The 23387-nt window shown below is 45.8% G+C and overlaps 1 protein-coding gene across 9 annotated transcripts in view; it reads right to left on the reverse strand.

Moving 5' to 3' along the window:
- The window catches only part of susd1 (sushi domain containing 1), a 242111-nt gene that overhangs the window by 95248 nt on the left and 123476 nt on the right, over positions 1–23387 (reverse strand). For 6 of the 9 annotated variants that reach the window (XM_070888164.1, XM_070888210.1, XM_070888173.1 and 3 more), the window contains 3 exons: positions 21596–21689; positions 8113–8162; positions 1658–5924 (listed from right to left, as the gene is read on the reverse strand). In XM_070888164.1, the coding sequence (XP_070744265.1) occupies positions 8144–8162; positions 21596–21689 (113 nt within the window). In that variant the 3' untranslated portion in view covers positions 1658–5924; positions 8113–8143. Of the gene's footprint in view, positions 1–1657; positions 5925–6721; positions 6806–8112; positions 8163–21595; positions 21690–23387 lie in introns of those variants that run through there. The other 3 variants (XR_011594156.1, XM_070888154.1, XR_011594157.1) reach the window with 2 other exon arrangements.

Consider the following 23387-nt stretch of genomic DNA (forward strand, 5'->3'; position numbering starts at 1 on the left):
ATGGAAGGCCGAAAACATTGCTGTGAAATAGTTGCTTTTCCCAGGTTTTACAGAAGGAAATGGGCACTATGGGCGCCATTTTAAAGATCAGAGGAAGGGGGGAGACAGCCAAAAAATTGCGCTTAGATGGTTGTGAGTGATTTATGGGTCCTGTATAGATAGATCTACTCAGATTTTTTATTATATTTAATCTTACTAATAGTAGACAGAGACAGAGGAGGCGAGCGTACAGCCAATGAAGGTACAAAGAAACGCAATCTTACCTCAACTTCTCTGAAAACACATGTCTTAGGAGGCTGCGCTTCTCGAAGGAGATCATTGATGAGATTTGCTAACTCATCAAGGGGCATCTGCAGCCTTCCAGCACCATCAGAACTGCACTGTCAATTGAGATGAAGGTTACTGCAGCCCTAGCCTTCTACGCATCAGGATCTTTTCAGGCTTCAGCTGGCGACATCTGTCATATCTCTCAGCACGCCACACACTGCTGCATTCGGCAGGTGACTGAAGCCCTTTACGCTTGCAGGATGGACTTTATAAGTTTCCCTGTGACCAAGGAGGCACAGACCAGTAGGGCTTTGGGTTTCTCAAGAATAGCAAACTTCCCCAAGGTGCGGGGAGCAATAGACTGCATGCACGTTGCTCTGAAAGCCCCATTAAAGAATGCGGAGCTGTTTTATAACAGAAAGGGATTCCACTCCCTGAATGTGCAGCTTGTTGTCAACCACAAGCAAATAATCATAACAGTAAATGCTACATTTCCTGGCAGCATCCATGATGCGCACATCCTACGTGAGAGTGCTATCCCTGACCTGTTTGTCAATCAGCCAGAAGGTCACGGTTGGATGCTGGGGGATAAGGGATATGGCCTTGCCAGTTGGTTCATGACTCCACTGCATAATCCCGTCACTGAAGCAGAGAAACGTTACAATGAAAGCCATATAGCAACACGCAACATCGTCGAAAGACAATTGGAGTCCTAAAGCAGCGCTTCAGATGCCTGGACCACTCTGGTGGCAGCCTACTGTAGCACCCTGACCAGGTCGCTGAGTTTATTGTGTTGTGTTGCATGCTATAAGGAGAGGACAAGTAATGCCAGATGGGGCTGCAGGTCCACCTCCAGAAGGAGGGGAGACGGAAGAGTCAGCCAGCGAGGAGCAAGAGAAGGAGGAAAAGGAGGAAGAGGAGGCTGGTGAGGACTTCGGGGAGGACCAACCTGGCGATGTAGCCATGGTCCTACCATCCCCCCACCCCCCCCCCCACAGAAGAACAGTACCCCATGGGACAGTACCCTGTGGGAGTTGCGTCAGCAGCTGCTAAAGGAACGCTTTGCATGAACTTACATTGGGGATCATCACATTTACATTTAGATTAACAATTACATTTATACAAAAGTTGCATTTGCATTGAGTTACATTGAGTTATGTTTTGGCCTTGCCTGCACTGGCCTGTCCTTTGTAGTGCAGCATTTGCATTAATGCTTAACTTAAGTAATGTTGTTACAAGAGAATAAAAATGTTAAATTATTCAAAATGCTTAAGTTAATTAACTTTATCAGAGAATGCACAACAACTGTTAAAATCATTAACAAAATTTATTGCAAACAGAATTCTTTTCAAACACTCTCCTCCCCACCCACCTAACACCCCCCTCCCCAACTATGAATGAACATTTTAAACAATCTAACATACAATGAACAATGATCTCTCTTCTCTCCGCTCTGTCTCTGCCTTCCTCCACTCTCTCTATCCTTTCTCTCTCTCTGCCCCTCCCTGTGCCTTCTGCGCATGTGTGGATGACCCCTGACCTCCCCCTGACCCCCCACACATGCCCAGAAGCCCGTTGCTAGGGAAGCTTTTGACTTCATTGTTTGGTGGGCGATCGTGACATGGCCAAAAAATGAGATCATCCATTCCACATCGCCGGGCTAAGGCTGAGTGGAAAATCGCAAAAAAAAAAATGGGCCATGTACCAGCGATCAGCAAGTTTGAAGATGTCTCACATCGCTGGAACAAGGCCCATTTTTGGGGGAGATGGCCACCTAGTGGAAAGTCTAGCCCTTAGTCCTCTGAGGGCACTCCAGGCCTCTCAGAAGCCACCAATCTATGGACTAAAAAGTCCATAAAACTTAAAAAGAACAACCCAAAAGCCCTTTACCAACTTTAAAAAATGCACTCCAACTCCCTGCAGCATTCAAGCACCCCTACTCAAGCATCACCTGCTCACTCCTAGCCATCTAGAGTACTACCCACTGAGCCTTGGGATGGCTTAGGGTTTGAAGATGTTCCTGCAGTAGGAAGATTTGGCTGCGGCGGGCGAGCCACAGTCATACCTGACACTGCCAAGACAAACCTGGTGATGAATGACTCAACCAGATGTGTGCCAGATGCGTTCGAGGTTGCCCTCTGATTTAAGGGCGCAATGACAGGGGTGGGTGGTGGAGAGTGACTTTGTGTGAACAAGGGCTTTAAAAGGAGAGATAAGGCTGAGCAGGTCGGGCGCGGGGTGGGGGGATGAGTGGGGGGGGGTGCGGGGTGGGGGGGGTGCGGAGAGATGTTGTGAGGACCAGTGGGGAAACCCTCTCAGATTTCGGCCAATGCAGTCCTGGAAATGGCTGGTGGGAGTTGCACAGGCGTGATCTGGTGCGATGCTGCCTATGGGTTATCTTTCCTTTCTTTCTCTCCGCAGGCCAGCACCTCACCTATGCGCTCTATCTGGAAACGAATAGCACAAATCCACTTCCTGCTGTTCAGGGACCACCTTGCTTGAGGCACCATGCAATGGAACTTTGCGCCATTGAAAAGATCCAAAGTCTGCTGGCATCCTGGGTGTGGAAGTTTGTTGCTTTTAGTTCAGTTTGGAGTTTCAGTCGTCTGGTGAACAATGATGTACCTTTAATGAGCATTTGTGTCATAATCAGCAATTTAGTTGACTTGACTGTACATGATCTGGATTCCTGTCAATGCATACTTTGAATTATTACCCAAATGTGTCAGGGAAAAGGCCGATTTATACTCATTTGGAGGTGTGGTTATAAGTATATAACACTTCAAAATGTTTTGATGTTTCAGTACGCATTATAGTACTGCAGAAGAGAGTAACCATGATAAAAAAATGTTTTGAACAAGATGTTGGTATCTGCATGATATCATTAGAATATGTGGCTCGACAATTTTGCATTCAACTCATAACCCACTCACAAATCTGATCGAGTGATCCCATCAGGTACAAGCTTGTAGTATTCAACTTCTCACTATCATGCATCCAATATATTAACAAATGCGCGAAATATTAGAATCTTATGGTAATGGCTTGATTTAGAATCATAGACTGATACAGCACTGAAGGAGGCCATTCGGCCCATCGTGCCTGTGCCGGCTCTTTGATAGAGCTATACAATTACTCCCACTCCCCTGCTCTTTCCCCACAGCCCTGTCATTGTTTTCCCTTCAAGTATTTATCCAACTCTTTTGAAGGTTATTGTTGACTCTGCTTCCACCACACTCGCTGTGTAAAAAAATGTTCCCTCATGTTGTCTCTGGTTCTTTTGCCAATCACCTTAAATCTGTGCCCTCTGGTTACTGACCCTTCTTGCTACTGGAAACAATTTCTCCTTATATACTCTATCAAAATTATTCATGATTTTGAACACCTCTATCAATTTTCCCCTTAACCATCTCTGCTCTGAGGAGAAAAACCCCAGCTTTCCTATTCTCTCCAAATAACTAAATTCCCTCATTCTTGTATCATTCCAGAAAATCTCCTCTGCACCCGCCTCTAATCCTTTCTAAAGTGTGGTTCCCAGAATTGGCCACAAGACTCCAGCTGAAGCCTAACCAGTGTTTTATAAAGGTTCAGCATAACATATAATGAACAGTGAGGAAATTCTCTATAAACCAGACAAAACTGTCAACATCACCCGAGTAACATCCTAGTTAAAGATCACTTGAAATGGATTGAGAGAAAGGCCCTGAAAGTTGGTCATGTTTCAACCGGATTCGGCCAGAATTGGGGAGGGCAGGGGCTGGATTTTGGGAGTGTATCTCTTTTATGGGAATGCTCTACAAGTACACAGAAGTCTCACTCTGCTGGTGTTATAGGGGAGGAGCGGGATCAAGGCTTTTCAGGGCCAAAGACCCGATAGAACAGGTAAACGCTAATGATGTAAATAGCAATGGCAGAATTATCAACAGCTGCCATGTGAAAAAATAAGGGCAAAGGTTATGGTCTGAAATTGTTGAGCTCGATGTTGAGTCCAGAAGGCTGTAAAAAGCCTAATCGAAAGACTGTTCCTCGAGCTTATGTTGAGCTTCATTGGAACAGTATAGGAGGCCGAGGACAGAAAGGTCAGAGTGGGAGTGGAGCGGGGAATTAAAGTGACAGGCGACCGGATGCTCAGGGTCACGCTTATGGACTGAACGGAGGTGTTCTGCAAAGCGGTCACCCAATCTGCATTTGGTCTCCCCAATGTAGAGGAGACCACATTGTGAGCAGCAAATTCAGTATACTAAATTGCAAGAGGTACAAGTAAATCACTGCTTCACCCAAAAGGAGTGTTTGGGGCCTTGGACAGAGGGAAGGGAGGAGGTAAAAGGGCAGGTGTTGCATCTCCTGCGCTTGCACGGGAATGTGCTGTGGGGAGGGGAGGGGGTACTGGAGGTGATTGAGGAATGGACCTGGTTGTCGTGGAGGGAGCAGTCCCTTCGGAATGCTGAAAGGAGAGAGGAGAGTGATGGGATCATGCTGAAGGTGGCGGAAATGGCGGAGTATGATCCATTGAATGTTCAGGAAATGGAACAGACACAGTCGAGGGCGACGCCAACCATGGTAGAGGGGAATCCTTGGTTGAGGACAAAGGAAGATATATTGGAAGCACTAGCATAGTCAGACCAGATGTGACGGAAAGGGAGAAACTGGGAGAATGCCTTACAGGAAGCAAAGTGGGAGGAAGTATGGTTCAGGTAGCTGTGGGACCTTTTGTTTCTTTACTTGTCCCATTACCACCTCCTTTTACCTCGCACCATCGACCCTTTTGTCATTTAATCACTCCTGCCTTCCACCCAATCACAGGCCTTCCCTTTTGTTCTTTCCTTTCCTCCCCTCCCCTTTCCCTGCCCTTGCTTAAAAATTTGTTACACCTCTAACTTTTACCAGTTCTGACGAAAGGTCATCGACCTGAAATGTTATCTCTGTTTCTCTCTCCACTGATGCTGCCTGACCTGCTGAGTATTTCCAGCATTTTCTGTTTTTATTTCAGATTTCCAACATCTGCAGTATTTAGCTTTTGAACACTAATGGTAATCACTTATACAAATTTAAAGAATAAAGAGCTTGCATTTATATAGCGCCTTTCACAGTATGTCCCAAAGCGCTTTATACCCAATTAAATACTTTTTGAAGTGTAGTCACTGTTGTAATGTAGGAATCACAGCTGCCAATTTGCGCACAGTAAGGTCCCACAAACAGCAATGAGATAATGACCAAATAATCTGTTTTTACTTGGTTGAGAGATAAATATTGGCCAGGACACTGGGGATAACCCCCCTGCTCTTAGTGCCATGGGATCTTTTAACTCCAGCTGAAAGAGCAGATGGGGCCTCGGTCTCATCCAAAAGATGCCACCTCTGACAGTGCGGCACTCCCTCAGTACTGTACTGAAGTGTCAGCCTAGATTTTGTGCTCAAGTCCCTCGAGTGAATTAAATTTTATTTAGAAACATCTTATCATATTATACAAATAAATAAGAGTTTTACAATCACAGTGGATAAGAAAAACATATTTGATGTTATCTTGTGTAAGGTACAAGCATACTTTAAGGTTTGATATCCAGGCGATTTGCTTTTGTTTTTATTCATTAAGAAACTTCTGGAATTTGGTGAAATTTGCTGAATAGCCAGTTGGACAATGGATCTTCGTTTATTTATCTGTTTAAAAAATTAAGTAAACTTCAGATAAAAATTCAGACTAATTTGCACATCCAAATGTACAGTTTTCCACATCCTTCATCTTTCCAATGCCTTGGGAACCATTGGATGTAATATATTTGGACTTTCAGAAGGCATTCAATAAGGTGCCACACAAAAGGTTATTGAACAAAATTAGAGCTCATGGGATTGGGGGTAATATACTAGCATGGATTGAGGATTGGTCAATGGACAGAAAACAGAGAATAGGAATAAACGGGTTATTTTCGGGCTGTAACTAGTGGGGTGCCACAAGGATTGGTGCTGCGGCCCCAGCTATTCACAATCTATATCAATGATTTGGATGAGGGGACCAAGTGTAATGTATCCAAGTTTGCTGATGATACAAAGCTAGGTGGGAATGTAAGTTGTGAGGAGGATGCAAAAAGGCTTTAAGGGGATATAGACAGTCTAAGTGAGTGGGCAAGAACATGACAAATGGAATTTAATGTGGAGAAATGTGAAGTTATCCACTTTGGTAGGAAATATATAAAAGCAGAGTATTTTTTAAATGGTGAAAGATTGAGAAATGTTGGTGTTCAGAGGGACCTGGGTGTCCTTGTACACGAATCACTGAAAGTTAACATGCAGGTACAGCAAGCAATTAACAAAACAAATGGTATGTTGGCCTTTATTACAAGAGGATTTGAATATAAGAATAAAGACGTATTACTGCAATTATATAGGGCCCTGGTGAGACCACACCTGGAGTATTGTGTACAGTTTTGGTCTCCTTACCTAAGGAAGGATATACTTGCCATAGAGGGAGTGCAACAAAGGTTCATCAGATTGATTCCTGGGATGGGGGATTGTCCTATGAGGAGAGATTGAGTAGATTCGGCCTGTAGAGTTTAGAAGAATGAGAGGTGATCTCATTGAAACATACAAAATTCTTGACAGGGTAGATGCAGGGAGGTTGTTTCCTCTGGCTAAGGAGTCTAGAACCAAGGGTCACAGTCTCAGAATAAGGGGTCGACCATTTAGGATCATGAGGAGAAATTTCTTCACTCAGAGGGTGGTGAATCTTTGGCATTCTCTACCCCAGAGGGCTGTGAAGGCTCCGTCTTTGAGTATATTTAAGACAGAGATCGATAGATTTTTGGATATTAAGGGAGTCAAGGGATATGGGGATAGTGCGGGAAAGTGGAATTGAGGTAGATCAGCCATGATCTTATTGAATGACGGAGCAGGCTCGAGGGGCCGAATGCTCCTGCTCCTATTTCTTATGTTCTTATGCACAGAATTACATTACATAAAATTTTCCAGCACAGAAACAGGCCATTGGGCCCAATGGGTCTGTGCCGGTGTTTATGCTCCACACCAGCCTCTCCGTACCTTATTTCATCTCACCCTATCAACATCCACTTCTATTCCTTTCTCCTTCACATGTTTATTTAGTTTCCCCTGAAATGCATCAATGCTATTCCCAAGGCTGAACACTAAAACTTGAGCAGCAGCGGAATCATGGGAGCTAAAGCTAAGGCACAAAGATGACGACTCCAATTGAGAGGCTCACCAGTTATAAATGAGCTATTAAGATAGTTTACAAGTTTTGAGGAACTATAAAAAAAAGATTTGCATTTCTATAGGACATTTCTCAACCTCAGCATGCCCCAAAGCTCTTTACAGCCAATTAAGTATTTTTGAAGTGTGGTCACTGTTATAATATATGAAATGCGGTAGCCATTTTGTGCACAGCACAGTCCCACGAAAGCAATGTGACCAGATAATCTGTAGTTTTACAGTAATGTTGATTGAGGGATAAACATTGGCCAGGACCCCGGGGATAACTCCCCTGTTCTGCTTTGAAATAGTGTCAAGTGATCTTTTACGCCCAGTTGAAAGAGCAGACGGTGCCTCAGTTTAACATCTCACCCGAAAGACAGCACCTCTGACAGTGCAGCGTTCCATCAGTACTGCACTGGAGTGTCAGCCTAGATTTTTGTGCTCAAGTCTCTGGACTTGAACCCACTGAGCCGCAGCTGATACATTCTATAAAGTAATCTGAACTTGTCTTACGGTACATGTTTTGTAACATATATTACTGATCTCAACAAGGAGTCGTCACACACAGGATGATTGAAATACCACACAAGAGTGTAGAATGCCCCCTTTTAAACAAGGAAACGCTTTTTATTTTCCAACTTACATGTAATTGTCAGCACCGTTCTCGGCAGCTGTCACCTCATCTTGAAGCTCCTGAAAGAAAAGGATCAAAAAGAAAAATGAAGTTATTTCCTATCTCCTTCTCCATTTTATGGGCCCCAAGTGCTCATGTAGACCAGGCGCCAAGGCATCTGTCCACACCACCCTTGGATCCGTCACTAGGGATTGCATCTATTGTTGTTGCCCCATCCCTAGAGGCATTGACAAGATCAGAAATTCATTATGTGGCAATTATGATGGAGAACCCCTTGACTAATGTGCTAGGTCACTAGTCTTATCTAAAATAATCAATAACCGCACCATTTTCGGTATTATATTTTATTGCTAATTGTTCATGGTGGCTGCTACAATAAAACCATGGACATCATCCATCATCATCATCATGGGCAGTCCCTCGGAATCGAGGAAGACTTGCTTCCACTCCTAAAGTGAGTCCTTTGGTGGCTGAACAGTCCAATACGAGAGCCACAGACCCTGTTTCAGGTGGGACAGACATTCGTCGGGGGAAGGGAGGGTGGGACTGATTTGCCGCACGCTCCTTCCACTGCCTGCGCCTGATCTCTTCACGCTCGCGGCGTTGAGATTCAAAGAGCACAACGCCCTCCCGGATGCACTGTCTCCACCTAGGGCAGTCTTCGGCCAGGGACTTCCAGGTGTCAGTGGTAATGTCGCACTTTACCAGGGAGGCTTTGAGGGTGTCTTTGTAACATTTCCATTGCTCACCTTTGGCTCTTTGCCATGAAGGAGCTCCTCATCGAGTGTGGTCAGTGCTTCAATGCTGGGGATGTTAGCCTGGTTGAGAACACTGATGTTGGTGCGCCTGTCCTCCCAGGTGATTTGCAGGATCTTGCGGAGACATCGTTGGTGATATATCTCCAGCGACTTGAGGTGTCTTCTGTACATCATCCATGCCTCTGATCCATACAGGAGGGCGAGTATTACTACAGCCCTGTAGACCATGAGCTTCGTGGTAGATTTGAGGGCCTGGTCTTCAAACACTCTTTTCCTCAGGCGGCCAAAGGCTGCACCGGTGCACTGGAGGTTGTGTTGAATCTCCGCATCAATGTCTGCCTTTGTTGATAGAGGCTCCCGAGGTATGGGAAGTGGTCCACGATGTCGAGGGCCGCGCCGTGAATCTTGATGACTGGGGGGCAGTGCTGTGCGGCAAGGACAGGCTGGTGGAGGACCTTTCTCTTACGAATGTTAAGGTCCATGCTTTCATATGCCTCAGTGAATACGTTGACTATATCCTGAAGTTCAGCCTCAGAATGTGCGCAGAAGCAGGCATCGTCCGTGTACTGCAGCTCAACAACAGAGGTTGGAGTGATCTTGAACCTGGCCTGGAGGCGATGTAGGTTAAACAGTTTCCCACTGGTTCTGTAGTTTAGTTCCACTCCAGCGGGGAGCTTGTCGACAGTGAGGTGGAGCATGGCGGCGAGGAAGATTGAGAAGAGGGTTGGAACGATGACGCAGCCCTGTTTGACCCCGGTCCGGACATGGATTGGGTCTGTAATGGAACCGCTGGTAAGGATCATGGCCTGCATGTTGTCGTGAAGCAGGCGAAGGATGTTGACAAACTTTTGGGGGCATCCAAAACGGAGGAGGACGCTCCATAAGCCCTCACGGTTGACAGTGTCAAAGGCCTTTGTAAGATCGAAAAAAGCCATGTATAAGGGCTGGGACGAAATCCGCACTGTGATTCCGGGAGGAGCTCCTCGGCCACAGGGAGAAGATGATTGAGGAGAACTCTAGCAACAACCTTCCCAGTGGCTGATAGCAGGGAGATTCCCCTGTAGTTGCCGCAGTTGGACTTGTCCCCCTTTTTAAAGATGGTCACGATCACTGTATCTCTGAGATCTCCCGGCATGCTCTCCTCCCTCCAAATGAGAGAGGTGAGGTCATGTATCTGCACCAACAGCGCCTCTCCGCCATACTTTAGCGCCTCAGCAGGAATTCCATCCGCACCCGTAGCCTTGTTATTCTTGAGCTGTTTTATGGCTTTGCCTACCTCATGCAGCGTTGGGGTTTCACTGAGGTGGTGGAGGGTAGCATGCTGCGGGATGGAGTCGAGAACACTCGAGTCAAAGGCAGAGTCTCGATTGAGGAGCTCTTCAAAGTGCTCCTTCCAGCGGGCCCTGACAGCCTCGGTGTCCTTGATGAGTGTTTCCCTGTTCTTGGTCAGGAATGGGGTGGGGCCTTGGGAGTTTGGACCAGAGGTGGCCTTGACTGCAATGAAGAATCCTCACATATCGTGGCTGTCGGCCAGTTGTTGTATCTCCTGTGCTTTCTCCATCCACCACCTGTTCTTTAGGTCCCCGTTTTTTTGTTGGACCTCAGCCTTGAGCCGTCTGTAACGTTGCTTTGCATCTCCCGAGTTGGGTTGTTGTTTGAGACTCAGAAATGCTCTGCGCTTATGATTTATTAGTTCTTGGATCTCTTCATCATTTTCATCAAACCAGTCCTGGTGTTTTCTGGTTGAGTAACCAAGTATCTCTTCACAGGCACTGGTTATGGAGACCTGGAGGGCAGACCAAACGCTGTGGGCATTCAGCATCTCAGGGTCATCAAGGCACGCCAGGTTAGCTGTGAGGCGCTAGCTGTATAGGGCTCTCTTAGCTGGGTCTTTCAGTGCCCCGGCATTAACTTTTTTGCGGCACTGCTTCTGCTGTCCCCTCCGCTTTGGGGCTATGTTTATATTGATGATGGATTGGATTAGGCGATGGTCCGTCCAGCAGTCATCAGCTCCTGTCATGGCGCGGGTGATGCGTACATCCTTGCGATCCCTGGCTCGTCCTTGCGATCCCTGGCTCGGACGATGACATAGTCGAGCAGGTGCCAGTGTTTGGAGCGAGGGTGTTGCCACGATGCCTTGTATTTGTCCCTCTGGCGGAACAGGGTGTTGGTGATGAGGAGTTCATGCTCTAGACATTTTGTTAGGAGTAGGGTACCGCTGGAGTTGGCTTTCCCTACCCCCTCTCTGCCAATCACGCCTCCCCAGAGGACTGTGTCTTTGACAACCCTGGCATTAAAGTCACCTAGGAGGATCAATTTGTCGCCTGTGGGGACGCGGGACAGAGATGTCTCGAGGTTGGAATAAAAACCCTTTTTAGTCTCATCCGTTGCATCGAGTGTTGGGGCGTACGCACTGATGACTGTGGCACATTGGTTCTGGGATAGGGTAAGACGAAGAGTCATGAGGCGGTTTGTTAACCCCACAGGGGGAGTCTTTGAGGCGGTCGACCAGTCCATTTTTGACGGCGAAGCCGACTCCATGAAGGCGGCGTTCTTCCTCTGGTTTTCCTTTCCAGAAAAAGGTGTAACCTCCACCATGTTCCTTGAGCTGGCCTTCCCCTGCCCGCCGGGTCTCGCTTAGGGCGGCGATGTCAATGTCAAAATGACTAAGTTCCCAGGCAACTATGGCAGTGCAGCGTTCCGGCCTGTAGCTGTTGGAATTGTCCATGAGGGTCCTGACGTTCCAAGTCCCGAACTTCATATTAACGAAGTGGAAGATGCCTGTGCGTGAGTTCTTTTAACGTGGGGTGGCCGTTGCACACCGGCAACCACACGGGCTTAGCTGAGCAAGGTCTTGGTCCAGTGGTAAGGGGGTCCGAGGCGACTGGAGACCAGGCACTGCTGTATGAGCCTAATTGCCTACGGCGAGATGTTGGCCACAAGCTCGGCACGGAGTAGCACCATTGATGGTAGATGGCCCGAGGCTTGGTTGGGGGACAGGAATTAGGAAGGTCAGCTGTCCACAGAGGTTCGGAGGGATGTTTTGGAAAGGAGAGAAGGTAACTCACAGAAAAGGAAACCACTAAGATATGCTGGAATGTACAATGCAGCCGGGAGTTATACAGTCTGTCGTCAAGAGCTAGTTTAATTTTCCAAAAATAACAACCTTCACAAGTCTGCTACAATGTGCTTTTGTTAACTATGTCAGTGGGAGGCTCTCATGGTAGCTGAATAATGATCGTGTTATGTGGTGGAACATGGAGCAGAAAGACCCCCAGGTCCACTCCTTGCTGAGATAGTTTATCTCAGATGGGTTGTGAGTGTGGGTGCTATATCTGGTCTCAATATCCCCCTGGGCGGGCGGAAGGGGGGAAATTAGCCTGGGGTTCTTCTTGATCACTCTTAAGGGATCCCTGCTGAAAGAGTGTGTGCGCGTGTGTGCAGGTGTGAGGACAAAATCAGCTTCTCCTGCGATAGGTCCAGTGGTTGAAACACCCAGCAGACTCAGGCCATATAAAGAGTAACCATATGAAGTTATGTTAAACTCGTATCGAAGCTTGGTGAGACCACACTTGGAATACTGTGCTCAGTTCTGGTTTCCATATTACAAAACGGATATAGAGGCACTGGAGAAGGTGCAAGAATGATTTACAGGATGATACCAGAACTGAGAGATCCTATCTGGAACCTGAAAACAGACTGAGGCTTTTTTCACTAGAAAAGAGAAGGCTGAGTGATGACCTAATAGAAGTCTTTAAAACTGTGAAGAGGGTAGACATAGAGAAGATGTTTCCACTTGTGGGGGAAACTAAAACTAGAGGCCATAAATATAAAATAATCACGAATAAATTCAATAAGGAACTCAGGAGAAACTTATTTATCCAGAGAGTGGTTAAAAAGTGGAACTCACTAACACCAGGAAGTGGTTGAGACGAATAGCATAGATGCATTTAAGGTTAAGCTAGATAAACACATGAGGGAGAAAGGAATAGAGAGATATGCTGATAGGGTGCGATGAAGAGGGGTGGGAAGAGGCTCGTGTGGAGCATGGACCAGTTGGATCGAAAGGCCTGTTACTAGGCTGTAAATTTGATGTAATAATTCTTCACGTCAGTTATTGCTAGAACACATGCACCCTACCATTGAAATGTTAAATTGCTGAATAAGCATGAGTTCTCTTGAAAAATTTCAAAATATGTTCTTTGTTCAGATCCTGTCAGTGACTCGATAACAATTGTAGATTCTATCAGCACACCATGTGAAATTGGGCCTCAAGCTATAAGTGTGAGATGATTGGAGATTTACGATGTGTTTTTTATAAACAAATTGGGAGTCATCATTTTAGGATGATATAAAAAAGTAAAGAGTTGCAAAAATAATGCTTCTCCACATAGACCATAACTTAGAATTATAGAGATTTGCAGCACAGAAGGAGACCATTCGGCCCATCGTGTCTGTGCTGGCTGAAAAAGAGCTATCTTGCCTAATCCCACTTTCAAGCTCTTGGTCTGTACCCTTGTAGGTTACGGCACTTGAAGTGCATATCCAAGTACTTTTTAAATGCGATGAAGGTTTCTGTCTCTACCACCCTTTCAGCAGTGAGTTCCAGATACCCACCACTCTTTGGGTGAAAAAAGTTCTCCATTAAGAACTATACCCACATCTTCTGCTTCCACACACAGGTTACCTTTTTGGTCTCTTATAGGACCGACTCTTTTGTTAGTTATCCTCTTGCTCTTTATGTATTTATTTATCTCATGGTAAAACAAACCTTGCCAGAACTAAAATCTTCCCCCTACCTATTTATGTTCATTTTTCTTTATTTGGGGAAGTATAGGGGAAACACTTGCAAAATTACACATTCCCCAGGTTCAGGATATATGTAAAAGCAAAAGCAGGCATTGCAAACGGTTGCTTGCGTTCTGCTCGCTGTGGAAACCTGCCTTTGGGTATTCTCCTTCAGCATTGAGTTACTAAACAAAAATAATGGTATGAAGTTCGACAACAGGGCCTACTCCTGCTTCTATTTCTTATGTTCTTATGACATCATTAGTAAAATCAGTCCCAAAACATGCCAAACAGCAACTATAATCCAAACTTGGCAAACAGAAATTTGGGTGTTGGAAGGGTTGCCAACTTTAGTTGGATGAATTCCTGGAGATTTCATCACATGACCTCCTGTTTCCAAACGCCCAAACCCCCACACTCCCGCCATTGGTCGCCCGACACGTCCATCCTTGCCCCGCCCCGCATTCCCACGGCCAATAGGAAAGTGAACAGACTCTTCACTACCCAATTGGATGATTGGTACCAAACTGGTAGCAATATGGCAGAGGAGGATTTCCTGGAGTGTACTAGGGATGGTTTTTTATTGGGGAACAAAGAAATGGCAGACCAGTTGAACAAATACTTTGGTTCTGTCTTCATGAAGGAAGACATAAATAACCTTCCGGAAGTACTAGGGGACCGAGAGTCTAGTGAGAAGGAGGAACTGAAGGATATCTTTATTAGGCGGGAAATTGTGTTAGGGAAATTGATGGGATTGAAGGCCAATAAATCCCCTGGGTCTGATAGTCTGCATCCCAGAGTACTTAAGGAAGTAGCCCTAGAAATAGTGGATGCATTGGTGATCATTTTCCAACAGTCTATCGACTTTGGATCAGTTCCTATGGACTGGAGGGTAGCTAATGTAACACCGCTTTTTAAAAAAGGAGGGAGAGAGAAAACAGGTAATTATAGACCAGTTAGCTTGACATCAGTAGTGGGGAAAATGTTGGAATCAATTATTAAAGATGAAATAACAGCGCATTTGGAAAGCAGTGACAGGATCGGTCCAAGTCAACATGGAGTTATGAAAGGGAAATCATGCTTGACAAATCTTCTGGAATTTTTGAGGATGTAACTAGTAGAGAACTGGTTGGCAGACAGGAAGCAGAGAGTCGGGATAAACGGGTCCTTTTCAGAATGGCAGGCAGTGACTAGTGGGGTGCCGCAGGGCTCAGTGCTGGGACCCCAGCTATTTACAATATAGATTAATGATTTGGATGAAGGAATTGAGTGTAATGTCTCCAAATTTGCAGATGACACTAAACTGGGTGGCGGTGTAAGCTGTGAGGAGGACGTTAAGAGGCTGCAGGGTGACTTGGACAGGTTAGGTGAGTGGGCAAATGCATGGCAGATGCAGTATAATGTGGATAAATGTGAAGTTATCCACTTTGGTGGCAAAAAACACGAAGGCAGAATATTATCTGAATGGCGGCAGATTAGGAAAAGGGGAGGTGCAATGAGACCTGGGTGTCATGGTACATCAGTCATTGAAAGTTGGCATGCAGGTACAGCACGCGGTGAACAAGGCAAATGGTATGTTGGCTTTCATAGCTAGGGGTTTTAGTATAGGAGCAGGGAGGTCTTACTGCAATTGTACAGGGCCTTGGTGAGGCCTCACCTGGAATATTGTGTTCTGTTTTGGTCTCCTAATCTGAGGAACGGCGTTCTTGCTATTGAGGGAGTGCAGCCAGACTGATTCCCGGGATGGCTGGACTGACATATGAGGAGAGACTGGATCAACTGGGCCTTTATTCACTGGAGTTTATAAGGATGAGAGGGATCTCATAAAAACATATAAAATTCTGACGGGACTGGACAGGTTAGATGCAGGAAGAATGTTCCCGATGTTAGGGAAGTCCAGAACCAGGGGACACAGCCTAAGGATAAGGGGTAAGCCATTTAGGACTGAGATGAGGAGAAACTTCTTCACTCAGAGAGTTGTTAACCCATGAAATTCCCTACCACAGAGTGTTGTTGATGCCAGTTCATTGGATATATTCAAGGGGGCGTTAGATATGGCCCTTACGGCTAAAGGGATCAAGGGGTATGGAGAGAAAGCAGGAAAGGGGTACTGAGGTGAATGATCAGCCATGATCTTATTGAATGGTGGTGCAGGCTCGAAGGGCCGAATGGCCTACTCCTGCACCTATTTTCTATGTTTCTATGTTTCTATTCTTGACTCATGAAAAAAAACCTATTTATTTAATGCCCCTGTGATTTTTCTCCCGGGTGTTGCTCGCGGCAGTGCCCTGGAGATTAATCTTCAATTCCTGGATGCTCCAGGCCAATCCTGGAGGGTTTGCAACCCAGGTGTTGAGTGTGAGGTTGGGGCCTGGTTCACCCTTGATGCCCGACAGTACCATCGATTATTGAAATATCTTACCTTTGCAGGGTGCAGGAGCACCAGTTCACAGTACTGTAGCAGCAAGGGCATGGTTAGATCCCTGAGTTATGGCAGTGATTCCTGGGGTGAGAGGTGTCATGTATGTATGCTTGGGGTTACTAGCCACCATGTGACGTGACTGTCGGAGGTTATTGGGCTGTACGCACGTGTGTGCAGCCCATGTATAAAAGGCAAGCCGTCATGTAATGTAATCACCGTTGGGCCTTAATAAAGCAGAGGCAGGTTTGTACCTGTGTTAGTTTACAGTATTCAGTCTATCGAGTTATTATATACATAACATTTGGCGACGAGGTAACTTAAGAACCTTTGTATGCAAAAATTAGCATAATTGGAATTCTGGAGAGATTCGTGGAGGGAGAGGACTGGACAGATTTTGTAGCTGGCCTGGGCCAGTACTTCGTGGCAAACAAAATGGAGAAACCCACTGACGCAGTTAGGCGCAGGGCGGTCTTCCTCACGGTTTGCAGTCCGAAAATCTATGGATTCAAAGAATCTTCTCTCACCTGCAAGTCTAACGGACAAGGACTATGAGAAATTGTGTGCTCTGGTACATGACCATCTCAAACCAGAAGAAGGCATCATCTCACATATCGATTCTACAAGCACATTTGTTCTGAGGGCCAGGATGTGTCAGAATTCGTTGCCGACCTAAGAAATCTAGCTGGACCTTGTAAGTTAAAAAATACGTTGGGAGACATGCTGCGGGACTTCTTTGTAATCAGCATCAACCACAAGGTGATTCTGCGTAAGCTACTGAGCAAGGCTATCACGATTGCCCAGTCATGCATGACAACGGACAAACACTTAAAGCAGATTCATCAGAAAATCGGAACTCAGCAAGTACTGTAAACAAGATTGTATCGTTGTTTGATAGAGCTACAAATGGCAGGTCCTACTCGACTACGTATGCGAAACCAGTGGCTGCTCAATGTCCGCCAATGGGAATGAATCCGATTTCACCGTGTTGACGTAGTGGGGGCAATCATCAGTCTCATCAGTGTCGATTTAAACAGTACATTTGTAAAGGCTGTTTGAGACAGGGGCATCTCCAGCACATGTGTCCACAACTGAGCAAGCGTGCTGCAACACACCACGTGGAGGATGATGACCAGTATAGCGCAGGTCCGGGTATGCAATCCGAGATGCCAGAGGTGGAAGTGTATGGATTGTATTTGTTTCTAACAAAGAGCCAACCAATAATGATTAATGTGAAACTTAACAGTGTGCCGGTACCGATGGAATTGGACACGGGTGCGAGTCAATCAATAATGAGCCAGAGAACATTCGACAAGCTGTGGGATACTAAGGCTGGGAGGCCTAAGCTGAGTCCAGTCAATACCAAGTTGTGTAGGTACACTAAAGAAGGTTCACCAGACTGATTCCCGGGATGGCGGGATTGACATATCAAGAAAGACTGGATCAACTGAGCTTGTATTCACTGGAGTTCAGAAGAATGAGAGGGGATCTCATAGAAAAGTTTAAAATTCTGACGGGTTTAGACAGGTTAGATGCAGGAAGAATGTTCCCAATGTTGCGGAAGTCCAGAACCAGGGGCACTGTCTAAGGATAAGGGGTAAGCCATTTAGGACCGAGATGAGGAGAAACTTCTTCACCCAGAGAGTGGTGAACCTGTGGAATTCTCTACCACAGAAAGTTGTTGAGGCCAATTCACTAAATATATTCAAAAAGGAGTTGTATGTCGTCCTTACTACTAGGGGGATCAAGGGATATGGTGAGAAAGCAGGAATGGGGTACTGAAGTTGAATGTTCAGCCATGAACTCATTGAATGGCGGTGCAGGCTCGAAGGGCCGAATGGCCTACTCCTGCACCTATTTTCTATGTTTCTATGTTTCTAACTCATAACGGTGTTTGGCAGTGCAGTAGTCAAGGTGTTGTATGATGGTGCGGTTCATGATTTAACGTTATGGATTGTATCAGGCAATGGTCCAACGCTGTTCAGCAGGAATTGGCTCGAAAAAATCAAATGGAATTGGAACGATATCAAAGCGTTGTCGTCAGAGGATAATACTCCATGTGCTCAAGTGATGAGCAAGTTCCCCTCTCTGTTTGAACCAGGCATCGTCAAATTCACGGGAGCCAAGGTGCAGATCCACGTGGACTCGGATGCAAGACCTGTCCATCATAAAGACAGAGCTTTTGAGAAAGTTATTAATCTGCTTTGCTCTAACAAGCTGCTGGTACATTATGATCGGTGTAAGCATCTAGTATTGGCCTGTAATGCTTCGTCATATGGAGTTGGTTGCGTGTTCCAACAAGCTAATGAGTCAGGTAGGCTACAACCTGTTGCGTATGCTTCTAAAAGTTTGTCAAAGGCGGAAAGAGCCTACAGCATGGTAGAAAAAGAAGCATTAGCCTGTGTGTATGGGGTTAAAAAGATACATCAGTGCCTGTTTGGTCTTCGGTTTGAACTGGAAACAGATCACAAGCCACTCATTTAATTGTTTTTGGAAAACAAAGGTATCAATACCAATGCATCGACCCACATCCAGAGGTGGGTGCTGACATTATCTGCCTATGATTATGTCATTCGCCATAGACCTGGCACCGAGAATTGTGCCGATGCACTGAGCTATCTGCCATTGCCCAAACCATAGGTGGAGACGCCACAACCTACAGACCTACTGTTAGTTATGGATGCTTTTGAAACTGATGGAACCCCTGTCACGGCTCAACAAGTTAAGACCTGGACCAGCCAGGACCCGATATTATCGGTTGTGAAACGTAGTGTACTTAGTCATGATTGGTCTGCCATACCCAAGCAAATGGGTGATGAGACCAAACCTTACAACCCGTCGCAAAGACGAACTATCCATTCAGTCAGATTGTTTGCTGTGGGGTAATCGTGTTGTTGTGCCTAAGAAAGGCAGAGAGAAATTTGTACATGATCTACATAGCACTCATCCAGGTATTATCATGATGAAAGCCATTGCCAGGTCTCACGTATGGTGGCCTGGAATTGACTCTGATCTGGAATCATGTGTGTATCAGTGCAACACTTGCATGCAGCTAAGTAAAGCACTAGTGGAATCGCCGCTGAGTCTGTGGTCGTGGCCATCTAAACCATGGTCCAGGATTCACATAGACTTTGCAGGTCCCTTCCTGGGAAAGATGTTTTTAGTTGTGATGGATGCATATTCCAAGTGGATAGAGTGTATAATCATGTCATCCAGTACATCCACAGCTGCCATTGAGAACCTTTGTGTCATGTTTGCCACTCATGGTCTACCTGACATCGTTGTAAGCGACAACGGATCTTGCTTCACCAGTATGGAATTTCAAGAGTTCATGAAACTCAATGGTATCAAACATGTGAGGTCAGCACCATTCAAGCCCGTATCTAATGGTCAAGCAGAGCGTGCTGTTCAAACCATCAAGCAGAGTATGAAACATGTAACTCAAGATTCACTGCAGACTCGCTTATTACGCATATTGCTTAGTTACAGGACAGGACCCCACACGCTTACCGGGGTCCCCCCCTGCTGAACTATTGATGAAGAGAGGTCTCAAGACCAAGCTCTCCCTTGTCCACCCTGACTTGAACGATCATATTGAATACAGACGTCAAAGTCAGCAGTGGTATCATGATCGCGCTGCTGTGTCACGCGACATTTCTGTTAATGATCCTGTGTATGTACTAAATTATGGTCAAGGTCCCAAGTGGATCACCAGTACTGTTACGGCCAAGGAGGGTAACAGAATGTTTACCATCAAGCTCAAGAATGGGCAAACATGCAGGAAACATGTTGATCAGATAAAGCTGCGGCACACGGATGAACCAGAACAGTGTGAGGAAGACACAATCAGTGACCAACCAACCTACCCTCAGTCATCAGAGGACTCCGCTGTCATCAATGAATCTGGACTTTCAATCCCTGACATGGTCATTGCCACTCCCATCAGATCGGCTACCCAGCCCCCAGTCATAACAGACTCAGAACGCTCACCCAAGGCGTTGAACTGAGACGATCAACTCGGGAACGAAAAGCCCCGGAGCATTTCAATTTGTAAAAAGACTGTTACTAATATCTTAAAGGGGGATATTGTCATTTATATATGCTTGGGGTTACCAGCCACTAGGTGGCCCCACTGTCGGAGGTCATTGGGCTGTACGCACGTGTGTGCGGCCCAGGTATAAAAGGCAAGCCATCATGTAATGTAATCACTTTGGGCCCGAATAAAGCAGAGCCAGGTTTGTACCTGTGTTAGTTTACAGTATTCAGTCTATCGAGTTATTACATACATAACAGGAGAAGGGAGAGCTGAGACCAGGAACCTCTTCACAGGTGAAGGCAACAATCAGAGCAGAAGAGTTGCCATCACATGTCTCCCCAGCAACTGGCTCAAGACCTGAATGTGCCGGGACAAGGGAGCAGCACACTCAATTTCCCTCTTCGTCACAGGGTCTGCTAGGTCATGGAATACCTTGGGGATTTGAGAGACGATTATCCAAATCCATAGCCAACCCTCTCTCAGGAACAAGGAAGCACAGCAAAACAACAACAACTTGCATTTATATAGTGTTATATATGCAGACTATAGATATACTCTCTGTGTAGTCACTGTATAATTGCATAAGATGGAGACTTGTTACCTGATGTACTTTAAATAAGGTTTACACTGTGTATATACTATGCTGGCACCACTAGAGGGTGCAACGAGTGGAGACCGGGGTTTCCTGCCCCTGTGGCAGAGGCTGTCCACCAGAGGGCACTGCGGTGGGAGACCTGAGGGTCACCTGCATAGGTGTGCAGGGCCCAGTATAAAAGGCTGCCCACCATGCTTGTGCCTCACTCTGGAGTTACGAATAAAGGACCAAGGTCACTACAGTTTGAGTACAAAATGGTTATTTATAAGTGCATTACAGACCTAACATAAAGCAGCTTTAACAAAGTAAAACATCCCAAAGCACCTCACAGGAGTATTATCAAATGAAATTTGACACTGAGCTACATAAGGGGATATTAGGGCAGGTGTCCAAAAGCTTGATTAAAGAGGTATGTCTTAAGGAGTGTCTTAAAGGCAGTGAGATGTAGGGAGAGAATTCTCGAGCTTAAGGCCTAGGCAGCTGAAGGCACAGTTGCCAATGGTGGAGCGAAGGAAATCAGGGAAACGCAGAATTGGAGGAGCGCAGAGATTTCAGATTGTTGTAGGGCTGGAGGAGGTTACAAAGATAGGGAGGGATGAGGCCAAGGAGGGATTTGAAAAATGAGAATTTTTAAATCAAGAGAGCCAATGTAGGTTAGCGAGCACAGGGGTGATGGGTGAACAGGACTTGGTGCAAGTTAAGATACGGACAACAGAGTTTTGGATGAGCTCAAGATTATGGAGGATGGAAGAATGGAAGCCAGCCAGGAGAACATTGGAATAGTCAAGACTGGAGTTAACTACAGCATGGATGAGGGTTTCAGCAGTTGAGGCAGGGACAAAATCTGCAACAAAGGTGAACAGTGACCTTGGTTCTGGTGTAAAGACCATACATACCATGCTAAAGAGTAGCAGAGAAATAGAAGAAATCCAACTGTTCCCACAGAAGCCAGTCCTAAAAAAATTAGAATCCGCACGTTGTGTGATGAACCTAAACAACAGAATAATTTCTGTAAACAAATTGAAAGTCTTCCAATTTAGTGACAAGCAATGAAGCAAATAAGCACCAGTGAATCACCTGACCTTGTCCCACCCGCATGATTAAAAATATTTGTTAGAATATATATTGCACACTGTAAACCTACACAAGGTTAGGTTTTGGAGACCTGCAAGGTCAACTTTGTACAGGTCAGGTTTCAGTTTATAGGTGACAGAAACCGAGGGTGGGTTTAGGTTAAACGTAGGGACAGGAGGAACACAGGGACAGGAGGAGGCCACTTAGCCCATTCGAGCCTGTTCCACCATTCAGTGAGATCATGGCTGATCTGTGACCTCACTCCATAAACCCGTCTTTGCCCCTCTTTGTCCCTTAATACCTTTGGTTAACAAAAATCTATCGATCTCAGATTTAAAATTAACAACTGACCAAGCATCAATTTCTGTTTGCAGAAGTGAGTTCCAAACTTCCACCAGCCTTTCTGTGTAGAAGTGTTTCCTAACTTCACTTCTGAAAGGTCTGGCTCTAATTTTTAGACTATGTCTCCTAGTCCTAGACTCCCCAACCAGCGGAAATTGTTTCTCTCCGTCTACCCTCTCTGTTCCCCTTAATATCTTGAAAACTTCGACCAAATCACCCCTGAATCTTCTAAATTCCAGGGAATACAACAGAAGTTTGTGCAATCTCTCTTCGTAATTTGACCCTTGGAGTCCGGGTTTCATTCTGGTAAATCGACGCTGCTCTTCTTAAATGTAAACAGGAACCACAGCTTTAAGTTTCAGAAATCAATCTTGTAAAACAATCCAACCAATGCACTATAGTTAGAATGGAGCCAAAAATATTTCATTTAGTCAGACTTAATAAGAGCAGAGCAGCACATTCCTGTATCAGGACTCTCCCAGTGGCAGCAGTTGGAAGTTGTTCTTTTATTTGTTCATGGATGTGGGCATCGCTGGCAAGGCCAGCATTTATTGCCTATCCGAAATGCCCTTGAGAAGATGGTGGTAAGCCATCTTCTTGAACCGCTGCAGTCCATGTGGTGAAGGTACTGTTAGGGAGGGAGTTCCAGGACCCAGCGACAATGAAGGAACGGCGATATATTTCCAAGTCAGGATGGTATGTGACTTGGAGGGGAACTTGGAGATGGTGGTGGTGATGTGACTGAGAGCGTTATCTTCAATTTACTTTCGGAGCGGCAAGGCATCAGTCAAATTGGTAGTTCGAGTGGGTGGCTGAATAGCCTACTGACGCTGTTTCAGCGCGCATGCACATAGGAACAGAAGCAGGCCATTCAGCCCCTCGAGCCTGTTCAGCTGTGGCTCAGTGGGTAGCACACTTGCCTCTGAGTCAGAAGGTTGTGGGTTCAAGTCCCACTCCAGGGACTTGAGCACAAAAATCCAGGCTAACATTCCCAGTGCAGTGCTGAGGGCGTGTTGCACCATTGGAGATGCTGTCAGATGAGATGTTAAACCGAGGCCCCGTTTGCTCTCTCTCTCTGGTGGATATCAAAGATCCCATGGCACTATTTTGAAGAACAGCAGGGGAGTTATCCCCGGTGTCCTAGCCAATATTTATCCCTTAATCATCATAACAAAAACAGTTTATCTGATCATTATCACATTGCTGTTTGTGGGAGCTTGCTGTGTGCAAATTGTCTGCCGCATTTCCCACATTATACTCCAAAAGTACTTC

This window comes from Pristiophorus japonicus, chromosome 1 (genome assembly GCF_044704955.1).
Source record: "Pristiophorus japonicus isolate sPriJap1 chromosome 1, sPriJap1.hap1, whole genome shotgun sequence".
Taxonomy (NCBI): domain Eukaryota; kingdom Metazoa; phylum Chordata; class Chondrichthyes; family Pristiophoridae; genus Pristiophorus; species Pristiophorus japonicus.